This window comes from Oncorhynchus mykiss, chromosome 15 (genome assembly GCF_013265735.2).
Source record: "Oncorhynchus mykiss isolate Arlee chromosome 15, USDA_OmykA_1.1, whole genome shotgun sequence".
In the NCBI taxonomy this organism is placed as follows: domain Eukaryota; kingdom Metazoa; phylum Chordata; class Actinopteri; order Salmoniformes; family Salmonidae; genus Oncorhynchus; species Oncorhynchus mykiss.
In genome coordinates, this window is record NC_048579.1 from 17,580,474 (window position 1) to 17,602,670 (window position 22,197).

General features: G+C 41.9%; 1 protein-coding gene across 3 annotated transcripts in view; it reads left to right on the top strand.

The window, feature by feature from the left end:
• LOC110489719 (5'-AMP-activated protein kinase subunit gamma-2) overlaps nucleotides 1-22,197 on the top strand; it is a 104,514-nt gene that overhangs the window by 43,179 nt on the left and 39,138 nt on the right. The window contains exon 1 of one of the 3 annotated variants that reach the window (XM_036943914.1): nucleotides 8,839-8,953. The exons of the other annotated variants lie outside the window; for them this stretch is intronic. Within the exon in view, the coding sequence (XP_036799809.1) occupies nucleotides 8,854-8,953 (100 nt within the window). The 5' untranslated portion in view covers nucleotides 8,839-8,853. Of the gene's footprint in view, nucleotides 1-8,838; nucleotides 8,954-22,197 lie in introns of those variants that run through there. 3 annotated transcript variants of the gene reach the window in all.

Consider the following 22,197-nt stretch of genomic DNA (forward strand, 5'->3'; position numbering starts at 1 on the left):
ATCAGTGGCATGTTTCCCTCTTCTTTTTCGCCCAGATTGAATAGAACACAATTATTCCTTCGCCCTCTGTTTTCTCTTCCAGATGCTCAATTTTCTTTTTAGCATATGCTATTGTTTCCATGGCATCTGTCAATAAGTTTTCCATGGATAGGATTCGCCCCTCTGCCTCGTCCAGGCGCCCCGCGTTTATGGTAATCTTGTTGTTGATGTCAGGCAAAGCGTTTTCCAGGATTGTCACCTTGCCCCCTATCGCACTGAGCTGAGAATTAATGGCATCTAATTTAGTGTTTAGTTCTGTACGTTGGGATCTCAACTCAGAAAGGATGTCTTCGACATAGTGCGAGGTTGGCATTCGTTGTGCCTCGTGGGGGAGCGGGTTCTCTTGCTCCTGGCTAATGGCGCTAGTTTTTTCTGAAGCTAGCTTCTTCTTGGAGGCTTTTTCCGTTGCTAATACTCGAGTCCGGGTAAAAATGTCACCTGTAGTGTCGCCTTTTGTAGCCGCCATGACTTTTTCTTACTAAAGCTAAATGAGTGTGAACTTGGAGTGGAGGTAAGAATTGGAAACTACTTGTGCGGAGCTCTTAGTTCATGCGGCCATCTCGTTCAAGGGTCACGTGATCCCCCAGTAGAAGTTTTTATCGAAGAGGTCAAATCCAGAGGTTCCAATCAAACACGTCTCATATACTCTGAGTATACCAAACATTAAGAACACCTTCCTAATATTGAGTTGCACCCCCTCCCTTTTTACACTCAGAACAGTCTCAATTCGTCGGGACATGGACTCTACAAGGTGTCGAAAGCGTTTCACATGGATGCTGGCCCATGTTGACTCCAATGCTTCCCACAGTTGTCAAGTTGGCTGGATGTCCTTTGGGTGGTGGACCATTCTTGATAAACACAGGAAACTGTTAAGTGTGAAAAATCCAGCAGTGCTGCAGTTCATGACACAAACCAGTGCACCTGGCACCTACTACCATACCCTTTTCAAATGCAATTAAATCTGTTGTCTTGCCCATTCACCCTCTGAATGGCACACATACACAATCCATGTCTCAATTGTCTCGAGGCTTAGAAATCCTTCTTTAACCTGTCTCCTGTGGATTTATTGAGTGACAACAATAAGGGATCATAGCTTTCACCTGGATTCACCTGGTCAGTCTATATCATGAAAAGAGCAGGTGTTCTTAATATTTTGTATACTCAGTTTGGTAAATAAAAAAGTATTAGAGAAGTTCTTCCATATTGGATAATATAGTTATTGGAGTGGTCTACACTTTCTGTGTGTAAATAAATGATAACCCAAGCTCCTCAGTACAAAATCTGTACAAAAAAATCTTATTCTACAGTTAATCTTTGCAATGTCTTGAATTGGAAAAAACATATGGTCAAATACATTACTATGAATGAACATGGCAATTGTGGGACATAAAGTTATTGAATTGTCTAGTATAAGCAATGTAAGAGCAAGAGATTCCGGAATAATAGACTTGGAAGTATGTCAGATACCAGTAGTGTGCTTTCAAGCACACTTACAAGGCAGTATGTCTGATTACACTAGTGCTCCCGCTGAAGCAAGCGCACCAATAACAGTAGTGTTCCTGTTTTCATCAAGCACACTAATAATTTAAAAGTATGTCAGATTGCAGTAGTGAGATTTTAACAAGCACCCTAATTAATCTGTATCATCAGACAGTAGGACAATCTTACGAGATATGTTGCACAATGCCAGGTTGACCTCATACAGAGAGCATAAGTGGTCAAAACAACTGCTCCCTCTTTCTCTCACTCTGTCTCTCACTTACACACACGCACATGCACGCACACACACCATTGATACGCACACACACACAGGAGTGGTCTGTATATCTAGGCCACTGGAGGTCCGATTAGACCCCTGGACCTGCTGGAATTTTGTTTTGATGGCGTTGTTTTTCCAGAGATAACTAGGGGCTTCTGCAGAGACAACATCAGGCCCTTGATCGGTGTACACATCATTGTTCCCACTGGAAAAACTGGTTGCAATGACGTCAAGACGTCGTGCCATTTCTTGCACGCTAGGTTATATATATTGTCACAGGACTGTACAGATCGCTTGAATGTAGAGTGCACCTGGTAAGGGAGTGCAGAAAGGCTTTTATCTACCATGTACAGTGCAGTCCGAAGGTATTCAGACCCCTTTCTCTACATGTTGTTACGTTACAGCCTTATTCTAAAATAAATGTTAAATAAATGTTTTTCCTCATCAATCAACACACAATAACCCATAATGACAAAGCAAAAACAGGTTTTGAGAAATACCTTATTTACATAAGTATTCAGACCTTTGCTATGAGACTCTAAATTGAGCTCAGGTGCATCCTGTTTCCATTGATTATCTTTGAGATGTTACTACAACTTGATTGGAGTCCACCTGTGGCAAATGCGCTGTATGTACTGTACATTGGGTAGTGCCAATAGTAGCAGTCTTGGCAGATTTAAATGTTGTTGATGTCTGTGAGAAAGAAGTCCCCTTGCTTTGTATGATGATGTCATGTTCCTGAGTCTACCTTTTTAAACAAATGTGTACTTGAGATTCTGCAGTCCCATCCTACTGCTACTAGGCCAGTGGTCCTAAGTTACCGCACACTGGTGAGTGTTGGAGGAGGCCATAGGAAGGTGTTGTCAAACAACCTTGAATCCCTCCCGTCACCGTGGTTTCAGTCCAGACACATTGTGCCCTCTACTGGCCATGTCAGTACAGTATACAATAACAACGGTCCAGTGCTTAAGCAGGTTAAGCAAAAGGAAAGAGAAGATTATGTGCACTGTTTAAGGATGCAACATTTCAACCTTCAAGCTGAGGTATGCAGGCTATCGGCAACCAATATTTTGTTGAAAAGAGCTAGATTGGAGAATGTAAGCTAGAGAGGGAAGGTAGACACGAAAGCTGATAATGTTACAGGTAGAGGTTAGTGTAGCTCATGTTACAGGTAAAGAGGTTAGTGTAGATCATGTTACAGGTAGAGGTTAGTGTAGATCATGTTACAGGTAGAGAGGTTAGTGTAGATCATGTTACAGGTAGAGAGGTTAGTGTAGATCATGTTACTGGTAGAGGTTAGTGTAGAGAGGTTAGTGTAGATCATGTTACAGGTAGAGAGGTTAGTGTAGATCATGTTACAGGTAGAGAGGTTAGTGTAGATCATGTTACTGGTAGAGAGGTTAATGTAGATCATGTTACAGGTAGAGGTTAGTGTAGATCATGTTACAGGTAGAGAGGTTAGTGTAGATCATGTTACAGGTAGAGAGGTTAGTGTAGATCATGTTACAGGTAGAGAGGTTAGTGTAGATCATGTTACAGGTAGAGGTTAGTGTAGATCATGTTACTGGTAGAGGTTAGTGTAGATAATGTTACTTGTAGAGAGGTTGAAATGAAAGTGAGGTACAGAGGAGGGGATGGAAGAATGGGGGGAGGGCAACCATATTGATCCCCCCTCAGAGATGTGAAAGATCTGGTTTGGGGGCCTGTTGTTGTGAGGGTGGTAGGGGTGAGGAATGTATACATAAGCTTGTACCTTACTGTAATGTTCTGATTTGTTGGGGTCACTAGTGCCACCACATTATATGCAGGGTTGGCAGACTTGACCTATACATCTACTACACTCTAGAGCTTTCCTCCCCTAGCAGCTTTTCAATGGTGTATGTTTGTGTTTCTATATCCCTTAGTATGAATTGTACCTCTGTGTGGACTAAATGTTTGTATATTTGTTAGCGTGAAGCATACCTCTGTGTGGACTAAATGTATGTGTGTGTGTGTGTGTGTGTGTGTGTGTGTGTGTGTGTGTGTGTGTGTGTGTGTGTGTGTGTGTTCGTATAGCCTATGCTTCACTGTGATTCTCTGTGTACCGAGTGACCACACAGCAGCAGCAGCTCTCCCTAAACCCTCCAGCAGCAATCCCATAATCACTCTCCCCTTTCACAACCCCAGTTGCTCGGCAACCGTCAAATAAACAGAGCATCGCCAGCGAGCGTCCTCGCGCGTGGAGCAGCTGACTGGCCAGTTAGCACTGGAACAGGAGAGTGACACCAGGGTGTCACAGAAGCCCTTATTTTAGCGGCGTGACAGTCACCACGTTCTCTGAGTGCATGTAAATGTCGAAACTCCCTATTAGCCACATGACTGGGCTAAATCTCTCTGCACACTGTCCAGAAAAGGGATTCCATAATGGATCCCTTCATCTTAGGGAAGGAATGAACGTCCACTACCCTGGAACTCTGAGGCTGAATACTTTCTCCATATCTAGATAAAAATGCATGCCAGATTACAGTTATTTGTATTTCCAAATTCAGGCAGTGTTTTTGCTCTCTGTTAATTGCTAACTTGTGGAGGGCAAACTGAAAGCATAAAGAAAAGCATCGTAGGACCTTAGAAATGCTCGTGTGTGAAGGCCCATTCTCAGCCACATTGTGAGAAAGGCCCATTCTCAGCCACATTGTGAGAAAGGCCCATTCCCAGCCACATTGTGAGAAAGGCCCATTCTCATTCACATTGTGAGAAAGGCCCATTCCCAGCCACATTGTGAGAAAGGCCCATTCTCATTCACATTGCGAGACGTGATTTAGAGAACAGATGGAGGACAATGTTTAGTTGTGAATGTGTAATTATGTTGGGATTGTGAGTATGGGTGCAAGTCATTTAAGTATGTGAGTTTACCCCTCAATCATTCAGATTTGCTATATGGATTGTGGGATGCTGAGCTGAGAAACATGCTGTCACACGTACATGACAATATGTGTGTCATTTTAGATTATTTCGACACTGCCGTGTGCGGGTGAAAAATATGGGCAAACAATCTAGGCCATATATTATTTATTTATTTATTAACAGTGGTTAGACTACTGACCATTCTCCCTTCTCAATACGGATATCAAGTTATTTGACTTACAAGGAGAGCTTAGTCTTGGTTGCCGTGGAGAGAGGTTTTGACAGGTGTTTGTGCTCATTGAAGATTGGCTAATCACCCTACAATCACCCTATAGGGGAGGGCTCAGGCCTGGGACTTTAACAGTTTGCAACTCTTTTGCTTATAGCACAACCCATAGTTACCGGTATACTCTGTTGTTGTGAAGTTAACATGTAGTGATGGAGAGAAGAATCTTCCTCTCGTGCAGATCTGGACAGGTTAAATCAAGCGCAGCTAAAGTGTTAGAAAGCCAACAAACCCAGGTATGGTACAGTCCTTGAACCCAGGTATGGTACAGTCCTTGAACCCAGGTATGGTACAGTCCCTGAACCCAGGTATGGTACAGTCCCTGAACCCAGGTATGGTACAGTCCTTGAACCCAGGTATGGTACAGTCCCTGAACCCAGGTATGGTACAGTCCTTGAACCCAGGTATGGTACAGTCCTTGAACCCAGGTATGGTACAGTCCTTGAACCCAGGTATGGTACAGTCCTTGAACCCAGGTATGGCACAGTCCTTGAACCCATGTATGGTACAGTCCCTGAACCCAGGTATGGTACAGTCCTTGAACCCAGGTATGGTACAGTCCTTGAACCCAGGTATGGTACAGTCCCTGAACCCAGGTATGGTACAGTCACTGAACCCATGTATGGTACAGTCCCTGAACCCAGGTATGGTACAGTCCTTGAACCCAGGTATGGTACAGTCCTTGAACCCAGGTATGGTACAGTCCCTGAACCCAGGTATGGTACTGTCCCTGAACCCATGTATGGTACAGTCCTTGAACACAGTTCTGGTACAGACCTCACATAGTCATTTTGTTCTTAGTATGTTGCCATATTCTGCATTAGCATGCAAGTTCACCAGGTTCTCACTTCAAACCAAGCTGCATTAGAGGTAGCTTTGACAGACAGGTAGGTCATTTCCACACATGGCTCCCACTCTGTAAATTCTTGTGTGTTTTATTAAGAGGGTGTCAACAGGTGAGTAATTAGCATGGACTAGACTGATCTGGATTCTGTCCAGAAACACAAGTTGACCTTCAGCAGCCAGCAGATGAGGTTTTCATAGAATCCCACAGAATTGAACCCCCCCACCCCCCACCCATTTATGAATGTATTGAACTATTATGTACATGTTTTCCCATGAGCCCCCAGTGCTGCAGGGTTAGTACTGGAGTGTGATAAAGTAAGGGACCTATACTGTGAATAAGGACTATAATGGTAAATGTCATGGCTTGAAGCCATGATGCAAGACAAGTGATAACAACATACATACACACCCCAACACACATTTTTATCTGCTGAATGTGTACCAGCAGTACATGAAAGGATTCCGAGCTAAATGTCCAAGCGGTCAAGCAAAGTCAAGGACATTTCTCACAACCTCTCTTTCCATCTTGTTTGCTATCTCTCTCTGCCCCACTGTCTCTGCCCTTCTCTCTTTCTTTGTCTTTCTCTCTCTTTCCCTCCCTCACACAACCTCTCTATAATGTTCTCTCCCTCTCCCCTCTCCCTCTCTCCCCCTCTCCCCCTTCTCTCTTTGGCCTGTACTCCTGATTGCATTTTGGTTTTAAAAAAAGATAGTCAAAGATTTTGGGAGGGATTGGTTAAACCCCGCTCACAAGAAGAATAAAAAATCTGACTTAAATAAGGTTGTTTGGAGATTTACTGGCACATTAGTGCCCCTCTAAACAGAAAATAACAGGGCAGAGACAGGAATATGATGAATATGAGAGGAGATCCATCAGAGCCTATTTAATTATTTTTATATAAGCCAAACAGTGCCGTCTGAAGAAGAGTCGAGCCATTTTTACTTTGTCACAGTTTTCTGGGGTTGCAATGGGCATCACTGGGGGGATGGAGGGGGCATTTGGCAATTTAAGTTTGGTTTCAGTAGGTTATTCCTGATCTCTTTGTTGTCAACATTAATGATGGACTTTGGCTCCCAGGTAGGAGGTGTAAAGAGCTTTGTGGAATTATAGTGTTATAATGTTAGTGTTGATTTGTTGTTGCTTTTTAATTCTCTTTTGTGACTTCATTAGCCCCATGGTGTTTACAATACAACTGACTCTGTGTGGTCGCAGCTGAACTGTGGAGTTTTCCAGGACGACAACTGCGTTGACGAAACAATCTGCTCTCCCTCTCACACGCGCCCCTGCTCCAGCCAGTGTTCAGTTGAGCGTAGACTTCCCAAAGAAAGAAATATCACCACTCTCAAAAAAGACTGCTCCCTACACACAAACCAACTCAAGCTTACCTCAGATAGTCTTTAGCATATCAGGGGCTGAGAAAAGAACAGTAGCTCTGAGGCCGTGTGCTGCTCTTCCATGCAGAAGTCAGAATGCTCTTCCATGCAGAAGGCAGAATGCTCTTCCATGCAGAAGGCAGAATGCTCTTCCATGCAGAAGGCAGAATGCTCTTCCATGCAGAAGTCAGAATGCTCTTCCATGCAGAAGTCAGAATGCTCTTCCATGCAGAAGTCAGAATGCTCTTCCATGCAGAAGGCAGAATGCTCTTCCAAGCAGAAGTCAGAATGCTCTTCCATGCAGAAGTCAGAATGCTCTTCCATGCAGAAGGCAGAATGCTCTTCCATGCAGAAGGCAGAATGCTCTTCCATGCAGAAGGCAGAATGCTCAACCCCACAAAAAATGTCTCCAAAGCTTTGGGTTTTTACAAAATGTGGTATTAATGATGGTCTCCCTGAACAAGATTGGTTGTCTTGTTCAAGTTAAAAATCCTCAGGACCACCCAGGCTTTACCTATGACTATCCAGGTAGTTCCCAGCACACTTTTCCCTTCTCATACTAACCTGTGGTCTGTAACTTACAGGTACTGATGCGTGTCTCTGGGGCATCGGCTTAGTCCATGCATTAGTGGGTGTGAGTGTGTGTCTTTGACCCTTGAATGAAAAATATTACGTATCAGTGAACATTCATCGTATTGTCCCTCCTGATAGTAGAAATCCACAGAGGCACTTCTGTAATAAAACCATGTTATATTGTCAGATACCTGCTTTCAACCCTATCACATGCTAAAGAAACACTACGCAGGAAAGTTGTGTGTTGTGTGAGAGAGATGGAGAGTTCTGGAAGAACAAGAGAGCTTGAGCGGCAGGCGGGGAGGGGGGGGGGGGGGGTGTCAGGGCTTTGCTCAGAGTCAATGGCTGTCAGAGGTAAAGAGTGTGTGTGTGTGTCAGAGAAAGGGAGCGGGTTTTGTTTCCTTTCCTTTTACAGCCTCTCTGTGATGCAGCCTCGTTTTTAAAGGAACACCAGCCACACAGCTGTACATGACAGTTTACGGCAGCAGGGACTCTGTTGCTGTTGGACGCCTCAGTGGATCAGAGCGTTCAAAGATTCAAAGAGAGGGAGGTAGAGAGAGAGAGAGAGAGAGAGAGAGAGAGAGAGAGAGAGAGAGAGAGAGAGAGAGAGAGAGAGAGAGAGAGCTGCAGGGAAAGGACAGAACAGGTTCTCTTGGGAAGTGCATTTAAGAAGAATAGCCGATTCAGAGCTGAAGGAGATTTATATGAGACCAGCTCTCCTCTGGGGGTTAAGCTTTCAGCCTGCCTGCCTGCCAGCCTGCCTGATTTCTTTCCTGCTTCCCTTCCTATTGTGTTTCTACTGTGAACTATCTAGCTGGCTCTAATATCCAGTCTTTCCACGCTGTCTATATTGGAGAGAACCCCTGGGATCATCTACTTGGATTGACGGTCACTACTCAGTATTGTCCTTGGATCAGTTTGGCAGGGCTCCTAAAGGAGAAGATTGACCCAGCTTGTTTCAAGTGCGGATTCTGCAAGGTGAACATTGATGCTTGAATCAGGTCTTGTTCAGGCTTGATTGAATAATATATCGTATTTAGTTGGATATGTACTATTTGGGTTTACACACTATACTTGTGTCCCATCGTGCCCCATGAAGCGATTCGGGAGCCTGAGGGCGAGCAAGAAGAAGAAGGAGCCGGACAGACGGACAGGGAGGAGGCAGTCCGAGCCCCATGACCTCTTGGGAAACAGTAAGCGGGCAGCATTTGTATACACACTAATACCAATTTGTACTTAAACAGTTACAGTAGATGTGATTTAAAAGCGTAGGTTTGTACAATTAATGCCAAAACTGTGGCAAGTCTTCAGAAAAGCTCAGTGAGTGTGTGGGAGTGAGTGTGATAGTTTGCTTGGATCTAACATAAAGTCCACTGTCTTCTCAAGGAGCTGGCTTGATGACCGATGTGATACTGGAAGGCTTCAGAAGCTTAGGATGTTGTAATGTCACCAGGGTGTTGATAGCATGAAAAGCCAGAGAAAGATAGTTTCTATTGAGAGGGAGAAAATGTCAGTGAAAGAACTAAGGCATTTCAGTTATCTGTTTCTGTAAAATAAGGGAGGATTTTTAAAAATGTATTATGACAAAATTTGAAAAACGCATTCATGGGCCTGATCTCAACTTGGGGTAGTGCACTCTCACTGTGGGCCACGCTGGCTGGATAGCTAATTTCCGAGGAAAGGATATGCTCCTTCCACATACACACACTTATTTTTGCCATCAGGGAGTGGAAGATGGTTCCATTGTAAACTAAATCCAGCCATTTACGTAATCACCATGGCTACTCAGTGAATGAGAATGGAGTGACAGACTACAGTGTGAAGGCCTGAGATTACAGGAATACTTCTGGGGATGGCCAAAATGTAAAGCCACATTTAGACCGCAGAGACAGTTGCTATTTTGCATTATTGACGTTATGCTTAGGATTTTTTTTAATTCACATTTAAAAGTGGAATTAAGTGTTCCTCATTTTTTTTCAGCATAGGTTTGAAAGTCTGACATGGAAAACATTTGATTGATAAAGATACTACTGTTTCCTCATTAGCTGCCTTGAAATTACTCGACAGCTCTGATGTTCTTAAAACGCCATGACGATCACCTCAAAGTCTGTAAATAATGTCAAATACGTTTCCTGGTAGATGTGAGGGGTGTCATGTAGTCTTGTCATCTATGCGCTTTCAAATTGCATCCCCAACAAGTGATAAACACAGAGAGCTTTTAAATAACCTTTTGGTTTAACTTCACTTATCGAAGGGCTGACATTTGAACATTTCCTGGCAACACTCCATCTAGTAACAAAACGTGTGTTCATTAGGCACCAAACAGAAGAAAACAGAGTAAAACAGCAAGGAACAACCTGGACCTGGAAATACTTGTAGTTATTTACAGTAGTTCAGCATCACATACTGCATCACTGATTATTTATTTACTGCCTGTAGTTTTTTTATTTTTCAATAGAGGATGATAATTTAAGGTGAGAGGGAAATGTTTGAATACATGAGCTTTGACTGTCCATGCTTTGGGTGGGGTGATTGTCTGTTTGTTTTTACAGATTGTATTTAGATTGAAATCTGCATTTGATCCAAACTGGCAACCGGGTGTTTGCAGAGAAATTCAAAACTGTATTAGCACTGTGCTACGACAGAATGTTTGAATGGGTATTCAGTGGAGTTTCGTTTGACATGGAGGAATGCAGTTGTTTTCTGACGTCATTAGGTGGCACTGTTGGCTTCCTTTAGAATTCAAACGTCTTCCTTTTTCAGATGAAGAATCAACAACAGTGAATACATCTTTTGTTGTGTTTTACCAAAATCTATGCAAATTATTACAGTTTATCCCGAGTATATTGGTGCAGGCCTATGAAAAAGGGTACTGATCGTTGTTTAGTATAATGTGGTCAGGGTATTTGCACACTTTAAAACTGCACCTCTCCTGTCTGGCTGTTGTGTGCAAAGCTCTTTGAGGAATGACATTGGAGGACATAGCAAGTCAGACTCTTACCGTTATGAAAACATAGTGCCATTGATTGATTAGTCAATCAATTTATTGTTCACCTCCCTACTTATGATCACACAATTAAAGTCATTATACAGTCGTTATGTAAAGTCTTGTAGGGGCTGGAAAGGTCATAGTTTGTTGACCCCGCTAGCCATTGAATGTGGTTAGAGGCTTTCTTCATTATCCAAATGATTCATGTCTAGCTCTAGGTAGAGTCGAACCAGTAACACTTCTAATACTGTAGGTCTGAATGGGTGACCAGTGACCACTCATCCAAATGATTGAATGTCAAGAATAAGTCAGCAGTATTTCTCCCTTGTAAAACACTGGAGGTGTCACATGGCCGTGTGTGTGTGCGCGTGTGAAAAGTGTAAAACTAACTTTCCTATTAGGTTCTGTTTTGGTTAATGCTCCCCCGCCCACCCTGAAATGAATGCTGGTACACCCTGCTGAATGCTCTCGCCTCTCTGTCACCTTACATGACACTGTCGCAGATGGAAACTCCCCAATAGTGCGCTCTCTCTCACTCTCATACATACACTCTGTTACCATGGTTCTCACACCATGACATCCCATGATTCAACTTGTTGATTATATGGCACTGTGATCTAATGAAACCCAGGGGTTGTTTGACTTCTAAGTCGTTAGGATTTTTTTATAGTTTTATTTAAGTATGACAATTTAGGCATGTTGTTTATCATAGCTATAATGGATTACAGTTAAATGCAGACCACCCACACATCCCTGCTAATCCAAATGGATTGTGAGATGTCAAATAACTAAATTATTGTCTCTTTCAGTCAGTTTGTACTGTGCCATTTTATTTTATCAGCTGGCGAGTGCGTCAGGCGAACTGTGCTTATTTATTTCTCTCCATCTGCTTCATGATGTAGCAGTGACTAGGGTTGCAAAGGGAGGGTATATTACTTGACACTTTCAATGTTTTTACAAGTTATTCAACTATAAAATGACCAACGTTACGATAGATTGCCATAGATTTTATGTCAATTACCCAAATTACTGAAGATTCCGGTAACTTTGGTAAATTACTTGTAGCTTAGCAACGCTAACAGTGAAACATCAAGTACCAAATAGAAATATAATGGTGCAATGAAGACTCAGACAAGATCATCACAAATAGCTCTACTGCTAGCCAATGAGTTCATCAACATTTGGCATGCATTGAAATGAGTTGTTATACACCCGTCCAATGTCAAGTGTATGGTAACAAAAGGAGACTTTTGGTAGACTGGGGTTGAGTGTTTTTTTAGTCATAAGCAGGGGCCATTTTAGCATGTACATCTTAGTCGGGCAAAAACAAACTGTGGGATGCATGCCAGCAAAGCCACTACTCAACACTAAATAATACATTAATTGCACTATACCGGTGACAAACTGTGCACACAAACTGTTAGGGCCTACATAAAGCTGTCCCAACAGCAGAGTTCCAACACCTTACCACTGCTACACCTGCCTATCAGCAGAGCCTTGTCTTGCAGCGAAACAGTTCATTCAGCCTCAATTACTGCCTTTTAAAAAGTCATAGCTGATATGGTTGACTTGCTTAAACAAATGTGGTTTTTACTGACAATTGAAATGTACAAACTATGGCATAAGGGGACGACAAGCGGATAAGATGCAATCTGTAATTTTGATTAAGACATTAAGAGCGAGCTAGGACGGACGTAGTCAATATAACTATTTGTTCAACACTTTTGTTCTTACAGAGACTGTGAGACTGAGACAGAGACTGTGAGACTGAGACAGAGACTGTGAGAGACGGACTCTAAAACCAAAATCCAGAAAATCACATTGTATGAATTTTAAGTAATTAATGAGCATTTTATTGCATGACATAAGTATTTGATACATCAGAAAAGCAGAACTTAATATTTGTTACAGAAACCTTTGTTTGCAATTACAGAGATCATACATTTCCTGTAGTTCTTGACCAGGTTTGCACACACTGCAGCAGGGATTTTGGCCCACTCCTCCACCTCCATACAGACCTTCTCCAGATCCTTCAGGTTTCGGGGCTGTCGCTGGGCAATACGGACTTTCAGCTCCCTCCAAAGATTTTCTATTGGGTTCAGGTCTGGAGACTGGCTAGGCCACTCCAGGACCTTGAGATGCTTCTTACGGAGCCACTCCTTAGTTGCCCTGGCTGTGTGTTTTGGATCGTTGTCATGCTGGAAGACCCAGCCACGACCCATCTTCAATGCTCTTACTGAGGGAAGGAGGTTGTTGGCCAAGATCTCATGATACATGGCCCCATCCATCCTCCCCTCAATACGGTGCAGTTGTCCTGTCCCCTTTGCAGAAAAGCATCCCCAAAGAATGATGTTTCCACCTCCATGCTTCACGGTTGGGATGGTGTTCTTGGGGTTGTACTCATCCTTCTTTTTCCTCCAAAAACAGCAAGTGGAGTTTAGATCAAAAAGCTCTATTTTTGTCTCATTCCTCCTCTGGATCATCCAGATGGTCATTGGCAAACTTCAGACGGGCCTGGACATGCGCTGGCTTGAGCAGGGGGACCTTGCGTGCGCTGCAGGATTTTAATCCATGACGGCATAGTGTGTTACTAATGGTTTTCTTTGAGACTGTGGTCCCAGCTCTCTTCAGGTCATTGACCAGGTCCTGCCGTGTAGTTCTGGGCTGATCCCTCACATTCCTCATGATCATTGATGCCCCATGAGGTGAGATCTTGCATGGAGCCCCAGACCGAGGGTGATTGACCGTCATCTTGAACTTCTTCCATTTTCTAATAATTGCGCCAACAGTTGTTGCCTTCTCACCAAGCTGCTTGTCCTGTAGCCTATCCCAGCCTTGTGCAGGTCTACAATTTTATCCCTGATGTTCTTACACAGCTCTCTGGTCTTGGCCATTGTGGAGAGGTTGGAGTCTGTTTGATTGAGTGTGTGGACAGGTGTTTTTTATACAGGTAACTAGTTCAAAAAGGTGCCATTAATACAGGTAATGAGTGGAGAACAGGAGGGCTTCTTAAAGAAAAACAAACAGGTCTGTGAGAGCCGTAATTCATACTGGTTGGTAGGTGATCAAATACTTATGTCATGCAATGAAATGCACATTAATTACTTAAAAATCATACAATGTGATTTTCAGGATTTTTGTTTTAGATTCCGTCTCTCACAGTTGAAGTGTATCTATGATAAAAAATGACAGACCTCTACATGCTTTGTAAGTAGGAAACACTGCAGATTTGGCAGGTTATCAAATACTTGTTCTCCCCACTGTATATTTAGTATTACTTTGTTAGCTACAGTATACATATTTCCTTGGCATATTACATAATTTATGCTGCAGCATACAATACATTTTAGTATTCACCTTTTTTTGTATTGTATTAGGATCCCCATTAGCTGTTGCAAAATCAGCAGCTACTCTTCCTGGGGTCCACACAAAACATGCATAATACAGAACATCAATAGACAAGAACAGCTCCAGGACAGAACTACATCATTTAAAAAAAAAGGCACACATAGCCTACATGTCAATACATACACACAAACTATCTGGGGTCAAATAGGGGAGAGGCATTGTGCCATGAGGTGTTGCTTTATCTGTTTTTTTAAACCGGGTTTGCGGTTTATTTGAGCAATATGAGATGGAAGAAGGTTCCATGCAATAAGGGCTCTATATAATACTGTACGCTTTCTTGAATTTGTTCTGGATTCGGGGACTGTGAAAAGACCCCTGATGGCATGTCTGGTGGAATAAGTGTGTGTGTCAGAGCTGTTTGTAAGTTGACTATGTAAACAATTTGGGATTTCCAACACATTGTTTCTTATAAAAATAAGTGATGCAGTCAGTCTCTCCGCAACTCTTACCCAAGAGAGACTGGCATGCATAGTATTTATATCAGCCCTCTGATTACAATGAGAGCAAAACGTGTCACTCTGTTCTGGGCCAGCTGCATCTTAACTAGGTCTTTCCTTGCAGCACTGGACCACACGACTGGACAATAATCAAGATTAGACAAAACTAGAGCCTGCAGAACTTGCTTTTTGGAGTGTGGTGTCAAAAAAGCAGAGCATCTCTTTATTACGGACAGACCTCTCCCCATCTTTACAATCATTGAATCTATATGTTTTGACCGTGACAGTTTACAATCTAAGGTAACGCCAAGTAATTTAGTCTCCTCAACTTGTTCAACAGCCCACCATTCATTACCAGAGTCAGCTGAGGTCTAGAATTTGTACCAAATACAATGCTCTTAGTTTTAGAGATGTTCAGGACCAGTTTATTATTGGCCACCCATTCCAAACCAGACTGTAACTCTTTGTTAAGGATTTCAGTGACTTCATTAGCTGTGGTTGCTGATGCGCATATGGTTAAATCATCAGCATACATGGACACACTTGCTTTGTTTAATGCCAATGGCACGTCATTGGTGAAAATAAAAAAGAGTAGAGGGCCTAGAGATCTGCCCTGCGGTACACCACCCCTTTCACTTGAACAGGAAGGTGGCGCATCATCGATGGTCGAATCATGATGACGTTAGTGATCTTCAGCTCGCAGCTCTAGAAAGAGGCCCGAGTTCCGGATTTACAATTCCAAGTTGGATGAAAGTTCAAAATGTATTTTCCCAGTCGTGGCTATTTTTCCCCGAGTTCCCAGTTGTCTTGAATTCACTACAGTCAGATTTTGTAGTTCCGAGTTAAGTTGTTTTGAACGGGGCACAAATCATGCTTTATTGACAGCATGGCCAATGTTGAATGTTTATAATTTTAAACTAGGAAAAGAGACCCTTCATCATATACTTGGTACCACACAGCCACTCCACTGAATAGCAGGCTAATAACTGCTTTGCAATGTTTGCAGGTAGCCACTGATTCCTTCCAAACCACTCATTGTTGAATTTGAGATTTCCAACTTGTTGTGTAATGTTTATGTCCAATGGCCGATGAGCACCGATACGTTTTATCTATATTTTCTCTTCATTATTTCTCTTCATATGACAAGGATTAAAAAGGATTTGCCAGTAGATTGTCGACTTGATTCATGATGATGACTGCTAGCTAAGATTTTGAAAGCATGATGATCAGTCCAATCAAAGCTACTGTAGATATAACGTGATTTGATGTAATTTTATCTGTGGCCAATTATCTTGAGCCTTCTTGGAAGGGCACTTCTAATGTAACTCTATGGCAGCACCCAAGGGGCTATGATTTTCGAGGTCTACCCTTGGACTTGGCGGTGACGTCGTGTCCTCATGAGTGACAGAACACTGAGCCAATCACGGCACAATTCTCCATATTTTCTGCTGGCTTGCCCCACCACCACAGAAAGCACTGAGCTAGGCTGAAACTCCTGCATTGGAGCTGACTTACTCAAGAAAACAAAAAAGAGACCATGTTTCTAGCAGCTTTATTAACTCAATGATATATATATATTTTTTTACATTGTTTGCAAACTGATATGTGACACGAATGAATGCCAAAATAACATGCAAAACAGGCAAGCCCCCCCAAATGACAGGTCACCACTGGTCATGAGTGTTACTTAAAGGCAAATTATGCTGAAATGGAGAGCAATTTTTTTGTTCAAGTGAATAATTCCAGCTCCTTAATTGCCAGTGAAGAAGACACTTGAAACCAGCCCTTTAAAGTGCCCTTTGAAGTGTGTAAAGTGCTCTGTAGTAGAGTTCAATTGGTGCCACTGCTATTCACGTGAATTAACTGTTCATTTGTTTTAATTTGTTTATAATATATTTAATAGTGTGTTTATAATTCCATCATAGTGTGATTATTTAGTCCAACTGCTTTATTCACAATAATGTCCAATTCCACATCAAACAAATACAGTCCATAACCAATAAGGTAGAGATGCATGTAATGTATTGGCATCATAACCTTGTGACATCTTGTTGTTATGATGCCCACAGATACTACAGTGACATAGGGACATGAATGCAAATATAAAACCTGAGTGAGATGGAGGTAGGGATGTTGACAGACAGAGAGACATGGGGGGCAGCAAGCTGTCGTTTCTGTCAGACAAGCCAGACACATGCTGTGAGAGTGTGAGGCTAGCAGATGTTTCATAGATCACACAACCATGGCGAGAAGAATTTGAGATTAGTCGACAAATGGAAAACATCATGGCACAGTAAACAATATTACCTATATTTCCAGTGGTTGCCTTGCTGCATAGCAGACAAGCTATAATTTCAACTGTGCAATTTATCTTTCTTGTAATTACCCAGGTGATGGAACATGAAGGCCAGCACACATTATTAAAAAAGACAGACAAAAGGCCAAATTAGTAAGAATCCGCCCTTTTTTTAAATTTTCACCTAAAATGACATACCCAAATCTAACTGCCTGTAGCTCAGGACCGGAAGCAAGGATATGCATATATGCAAAAAATATGAAGAAAAAAATAAATACATTTTACAAAATAACATGGGTATCTATTTACACACTTTCAATATTTGGAAGACCCTCAGTCCTCTATAAAATCAAATTGATTTATATAGCCCTTCGTACATCAGCTAATATCTCAAAGTGCTGTACAGAAACCCAGCCTATAACCACAAACAGCAAGCAATGCAGGTGTAGAAGCACGGTGGCTAGGAAAAACTCCCTAGAAAGGCCAAAACCTAGGAAGAAACCTAGAGCAACCAGGCTATGAGGGGTGGCCAGTCCTCTTCTGGCTGTGCTGGGTGGAGATTATAACAGAACATGGCCGAGATTTTCAAACGTCATAGATGACCAGCAGGGTCAAATAAAAATAATCACAGTAGTTGTAGAAGATGCAACAGGACAGCACCTCGAGTAAATATGAACAGTTTAGGGATCCATAGCCGCAGGCAGAACAGTTGAAACTGGAACAGCAGCAAGGCCAGGTGGACTGGGGACAGCAAGGAGTCATCATGCCAGGTAGTCCTGATGCATGGTCCTAGGGCTCAGGTCCTCTGAGAGAGAGAGAGAGAGAGAATTAGAGAGAGCATACTTAAATCCACACAGGACACCGGATAAGACAGAAGAAGTACTCCAGATATAACAAACTGACCCTAGCCCCCCGAAACAAACTACTGCAGCATAAATACTGGAGGCTGAGACAGGAGGGGCCAGGAGACACTGTGGCCCCATCCGATGAGACCCCGGGACAGGGCCAAACAGGAAGGATATAACATCACCCACTTTGCCAAAGCTCTACACAATATTGTGCTGCTGAGGTATAATAAACAGATATATAGAGTACAGGGAACATAAGGTTGAATATATTATTATAGATCTACTGTCTCTTTTATATTATGACATTTCAGCTAGATCTACTGTCTTTATTATATTACAACAGACCAGCTGTATCTACTGTCTCCATTTCACTTTGGCCATTGTTGTGGGCCTGCCCTCCCCTCAACAGCCTCAAATAGGCTATTTCATGTGGGTTGGGGTGGGGCGGCAAACACATTTCATCACTTTTCATTGCATCATTTCATCACATTACATTTTTATATATTGCTTCTAAATTTAAAAAAATCACAAATAATATTTTATATTATTAATTTCAAACAAGGGCATTAGCATGAGAAGAACTTACCAGTCCAAAACGGTGACATTGTTCCTCTTCTGCAGGCACCGTTACAGATTATACACAGTGGCTACAACGGTGTCCTCTCCGTTCAAAAAATATTCCTCCACTTGGGAATCGCTAAATTAATCGTCCTACAACAATCTCTGTCTCACTTTTCCGATCAATTTCTTCTAAAATTGTGTGTACATCTGTATATCTAGACTTAGATTTAGCTTTCCCAGACTTAGACGCCATACTGATTGATATATAAACAGCGGAATCTGCGCGTTTACCAAAACAACGCTGTGTGTAAAATGCGTCTTCAAATCGGTTTCTTTTAGTCAATATGTCCCGCGAAATGGCCCATCAGGTTTGGTTGTGTTACAAACAAACCAGTTGATTGCAATGAAACCAAACATGACTGGAAAAGTCCCGTTTTGTGTGGGTTATTTACCTGGAATGTGTCGTCGAAAATGGAATGAGACGGAATTCACGACACAAGCGGTTCACAAAATGTTTTGGGTTAGGCTATAAAAACGGATTTTATCAAACAAAAGATCATTCATTGTGTAACAATGAGCATTGGGATTGCAAACGGACGAAGATCGTCAAAAGTAAACCATTTATTTTAATGCAGTTTTGGATTTTGTTACGCCTGTGCTGGTTGAAATAGTTGTTTTTCATGGGGCTCTATCCTCAGATAATCGCTTCGTATTCTTTCGCAGTAAATCATTTTTTAAATCTGACAACGCAGTTGGATTAGCAAGATTCTAGGCTTTCGATACATGTGAGACACTTGTATTTTTATGAATGTTTAATATTACTATTTATGTAGCGATCACCGTATGTTGTGGAATTACAGCCCTGTCCTGTTTCTCTTGCAGTTGTGTGTAGCACCGACCGAGAGACAGAGAGAATGGATGGCTTGGTGTAGGACAAGGTGATGTCCGTTCTGCTGTGTTAAAGGGAGTTTTAATGCCTTGCTGCTCGCCAATGGAGTTTACTACCAATGTATTCTCCATAGAGCTCCGACCGCTCTGGGAATCTATCTCTAGGGTTACAGCAAATGTTTTGAAAGCTAATGGCATGGCTTAAATAGTATGTAGGAAACTGTAGGAAATTACATCTTTATTTATTAATTGAAGCAAGATCATGCGACACACACACACACAATCACTTACAGGTTTCACTTTAGACCTCATTGTAATGCCGTTCACGTCTTCTGCTGGGGAGGACTACATTACACCCTACAGAACCTACCCGTATATCACCCTACAGAACCTACCCGTATTTCACCCTACAGTACCTAACCGTATTCTGTGCACTCTGCAACACATATTTCATTGTGAATTTGGTCAGGTCGTCAAAAAAGTTACATATTGCTGCTTTAAAATGTCCTGCATTGCTGGAAAGTTCTCCTGCAACAGGGTGATCAAATTAAGATCCTACTTCTATATTAGTCTATACATGTGACTAACACTCGTACCTGTATACGGGTTCAAAATCGTAGATTTGGACCTTGATAAGCGCCTAAATTGTAACGCCATGGCTGTAGCCTACAGTAACATGCTATACATGACATCAGAGCGCAAGGTCTTCCGCTTCACAGCCAGTATTGTTTTGACTGACAGCGGTTCTGAACTTGAACAAGAAGCCCCCATCCCTCCCACTAATTGGGAATCTTTTGCAAATGTTTTGTTGTCCAAGTGAGAGACAAAAATGTAGACGCGCCTGTTTCTCAAACTAGACACTAATGTACTTGTCCTCATGCTCAGTTGTGCACCGGGACCTTCCACTCCTCTTTCTATTCTGGTTAGAGCCAGTTTGCGCTGTTCTGTGAAGGGAGTAGTACACAGCAAGATTTTCAGTTTCTTGGCAATTTCTTGCATGGAATAGCCTTCATTTCTCAGAACAAGAATAGACTGATGATTTTCAGAAGAAAGTTTTTTGTTTCTGGCCCTTTTGAGCCTGTAATCGAACCCACAAATGCTGATGCTCAAAAATACTCAACTAGTCTAATGAAGGCCAGTTTTATTGCTTCTTTAAACACAACAAACGTTTTCAGCTGTGCTAGCATAATTGCAAAAGGGTTTTCTAATGATCAATTAGCCTTTTAAAATGATAAACTTGGATTAGCTAACACAACGTGTCATTGGAACACAGGAGTGATGGTTGCTGATAATGGGCCTCTGTACACCTATGTAGATATTCCATAAAAAATTGTTTCCAGCTACAATAGTAATTTACAATATTAACAACATCTATACCGTATTTGATGTTATTTTAATGGACAAAAAATGTGATTTTCTTTCAAAAACAAGGACATTTCTAAGTGACCCCAAACTTTTGTGTACATAATATATATTGTTACTGCTCGACTAAAACAATCTCAGTCGACCAATAGCCTAACGACCAAACAATCGACCAGTTGACTAATTGGGGTCAGCCCTAATACAGTGTCAACGTTTATGATCACTATGCTTGATATACAGTTACAAGATGACATGGTGTCATACCCTGGGTTGTTCTGAACAGAATGAGCCTATGTTTGTCGTATTGAGAATAAATTTGAAATCTGAATGCACTCGTGACTATTCTTTGCGCACCAAAATTACGATCTGCTTCTCTGAATTGCCCTGTGAAAGCCTAACACAGTAAGATCCTATTTTGTAACTTAGCTAGCCATGTTGGCAATAGAACACGCTTTCAAATTATGCCCACCTGACCATGTTGGCAATAGAACACGCTTTCAAATTATGCCCACCTGACCAGATTGCGATTTATAATGGAGCTTTTTTGGAATGCGTTAACAACAACAGTAATTGTGTGATGGCAGGGATGCAGGGCTGTGTTTCAAACAAAACAACTACAAGTCTGATTGCTCTAGTTCCTCAACGGCACAGCTAGGAGAGCTCAAAATAGCTCCTTATAGTTCAAGACTCTTCTTTAAGTCATAAAAGTGCATTGAAATTACGTAGGAACTTTGCACACTTTGGAGAGGTGTGGCCCCTTGGAGACACTCAACCCCTTGTAATTTTTTTTGTCTTATGTTGCACCTACCCCACATTACCATGAATATTCTTATCGTGTTACTGAATGTGTCCAGAATATTTTCAGATTGTGTCATCAAATGCGGGAAAGTACAGTAAATGTAAAATGCACATGAAATCAACAGTGTAAATGTTTGGGTTCAGTCTTGTGTCAGATTAACTGTTTTGTCCTCATATTTAGTCTAATAATTTCCCCATAATCTCCAAGCTGTTTCTTTTTGATTCCTACCATGGTTATCCCTATCCATATAGGCCAAATCCCACGAGTGTAAGGGCTTAAAAGTCTGGTTAAGTGCCTAGAGGACTTTATTGATTATGCTTGGGCTCATCAAGGAAGATATACTGCATCATCTGCATGTCAATAAGGTTGTGTTAGATTAGAACCTCTGGGAGTAAGAGCTGATTAGTGGTACCTACTCCCTGTAAATTCCTGTTTTGTTGGATAGCCAGAAAAGAGGATGTGTGTATGCCATGCATGTGATGAGAAGGTAACTAGTATGGCAGTAGCTCATTAGTATAATATGGACTTTCTCTTCACACTTGACTGTTTAAATGGTGTGTCTGTCGTTTCTTTTGAAACCTCTTCTTAATAAATATCTCTCTAAGGGCTATGTTGTTATAAATGAAGATGTCTTTTGATCTAGCTCTGTCCTTTTGAATTCGAAGCTGAAAGGTGATCATCCCTCCTGGCTTTGTTACAGTGTAAAAATGCTTGCTACAGCAATAAATGATCCTCTCTGAGGGGTTTTAAATAACTTTCCAGCTATTTTTTGTCTCTAAACTCCATTACTGCTGGTGTAGAATTACATAATCCTCTCTGAATCTTCTGAATAACCTACAGGCTGACTTT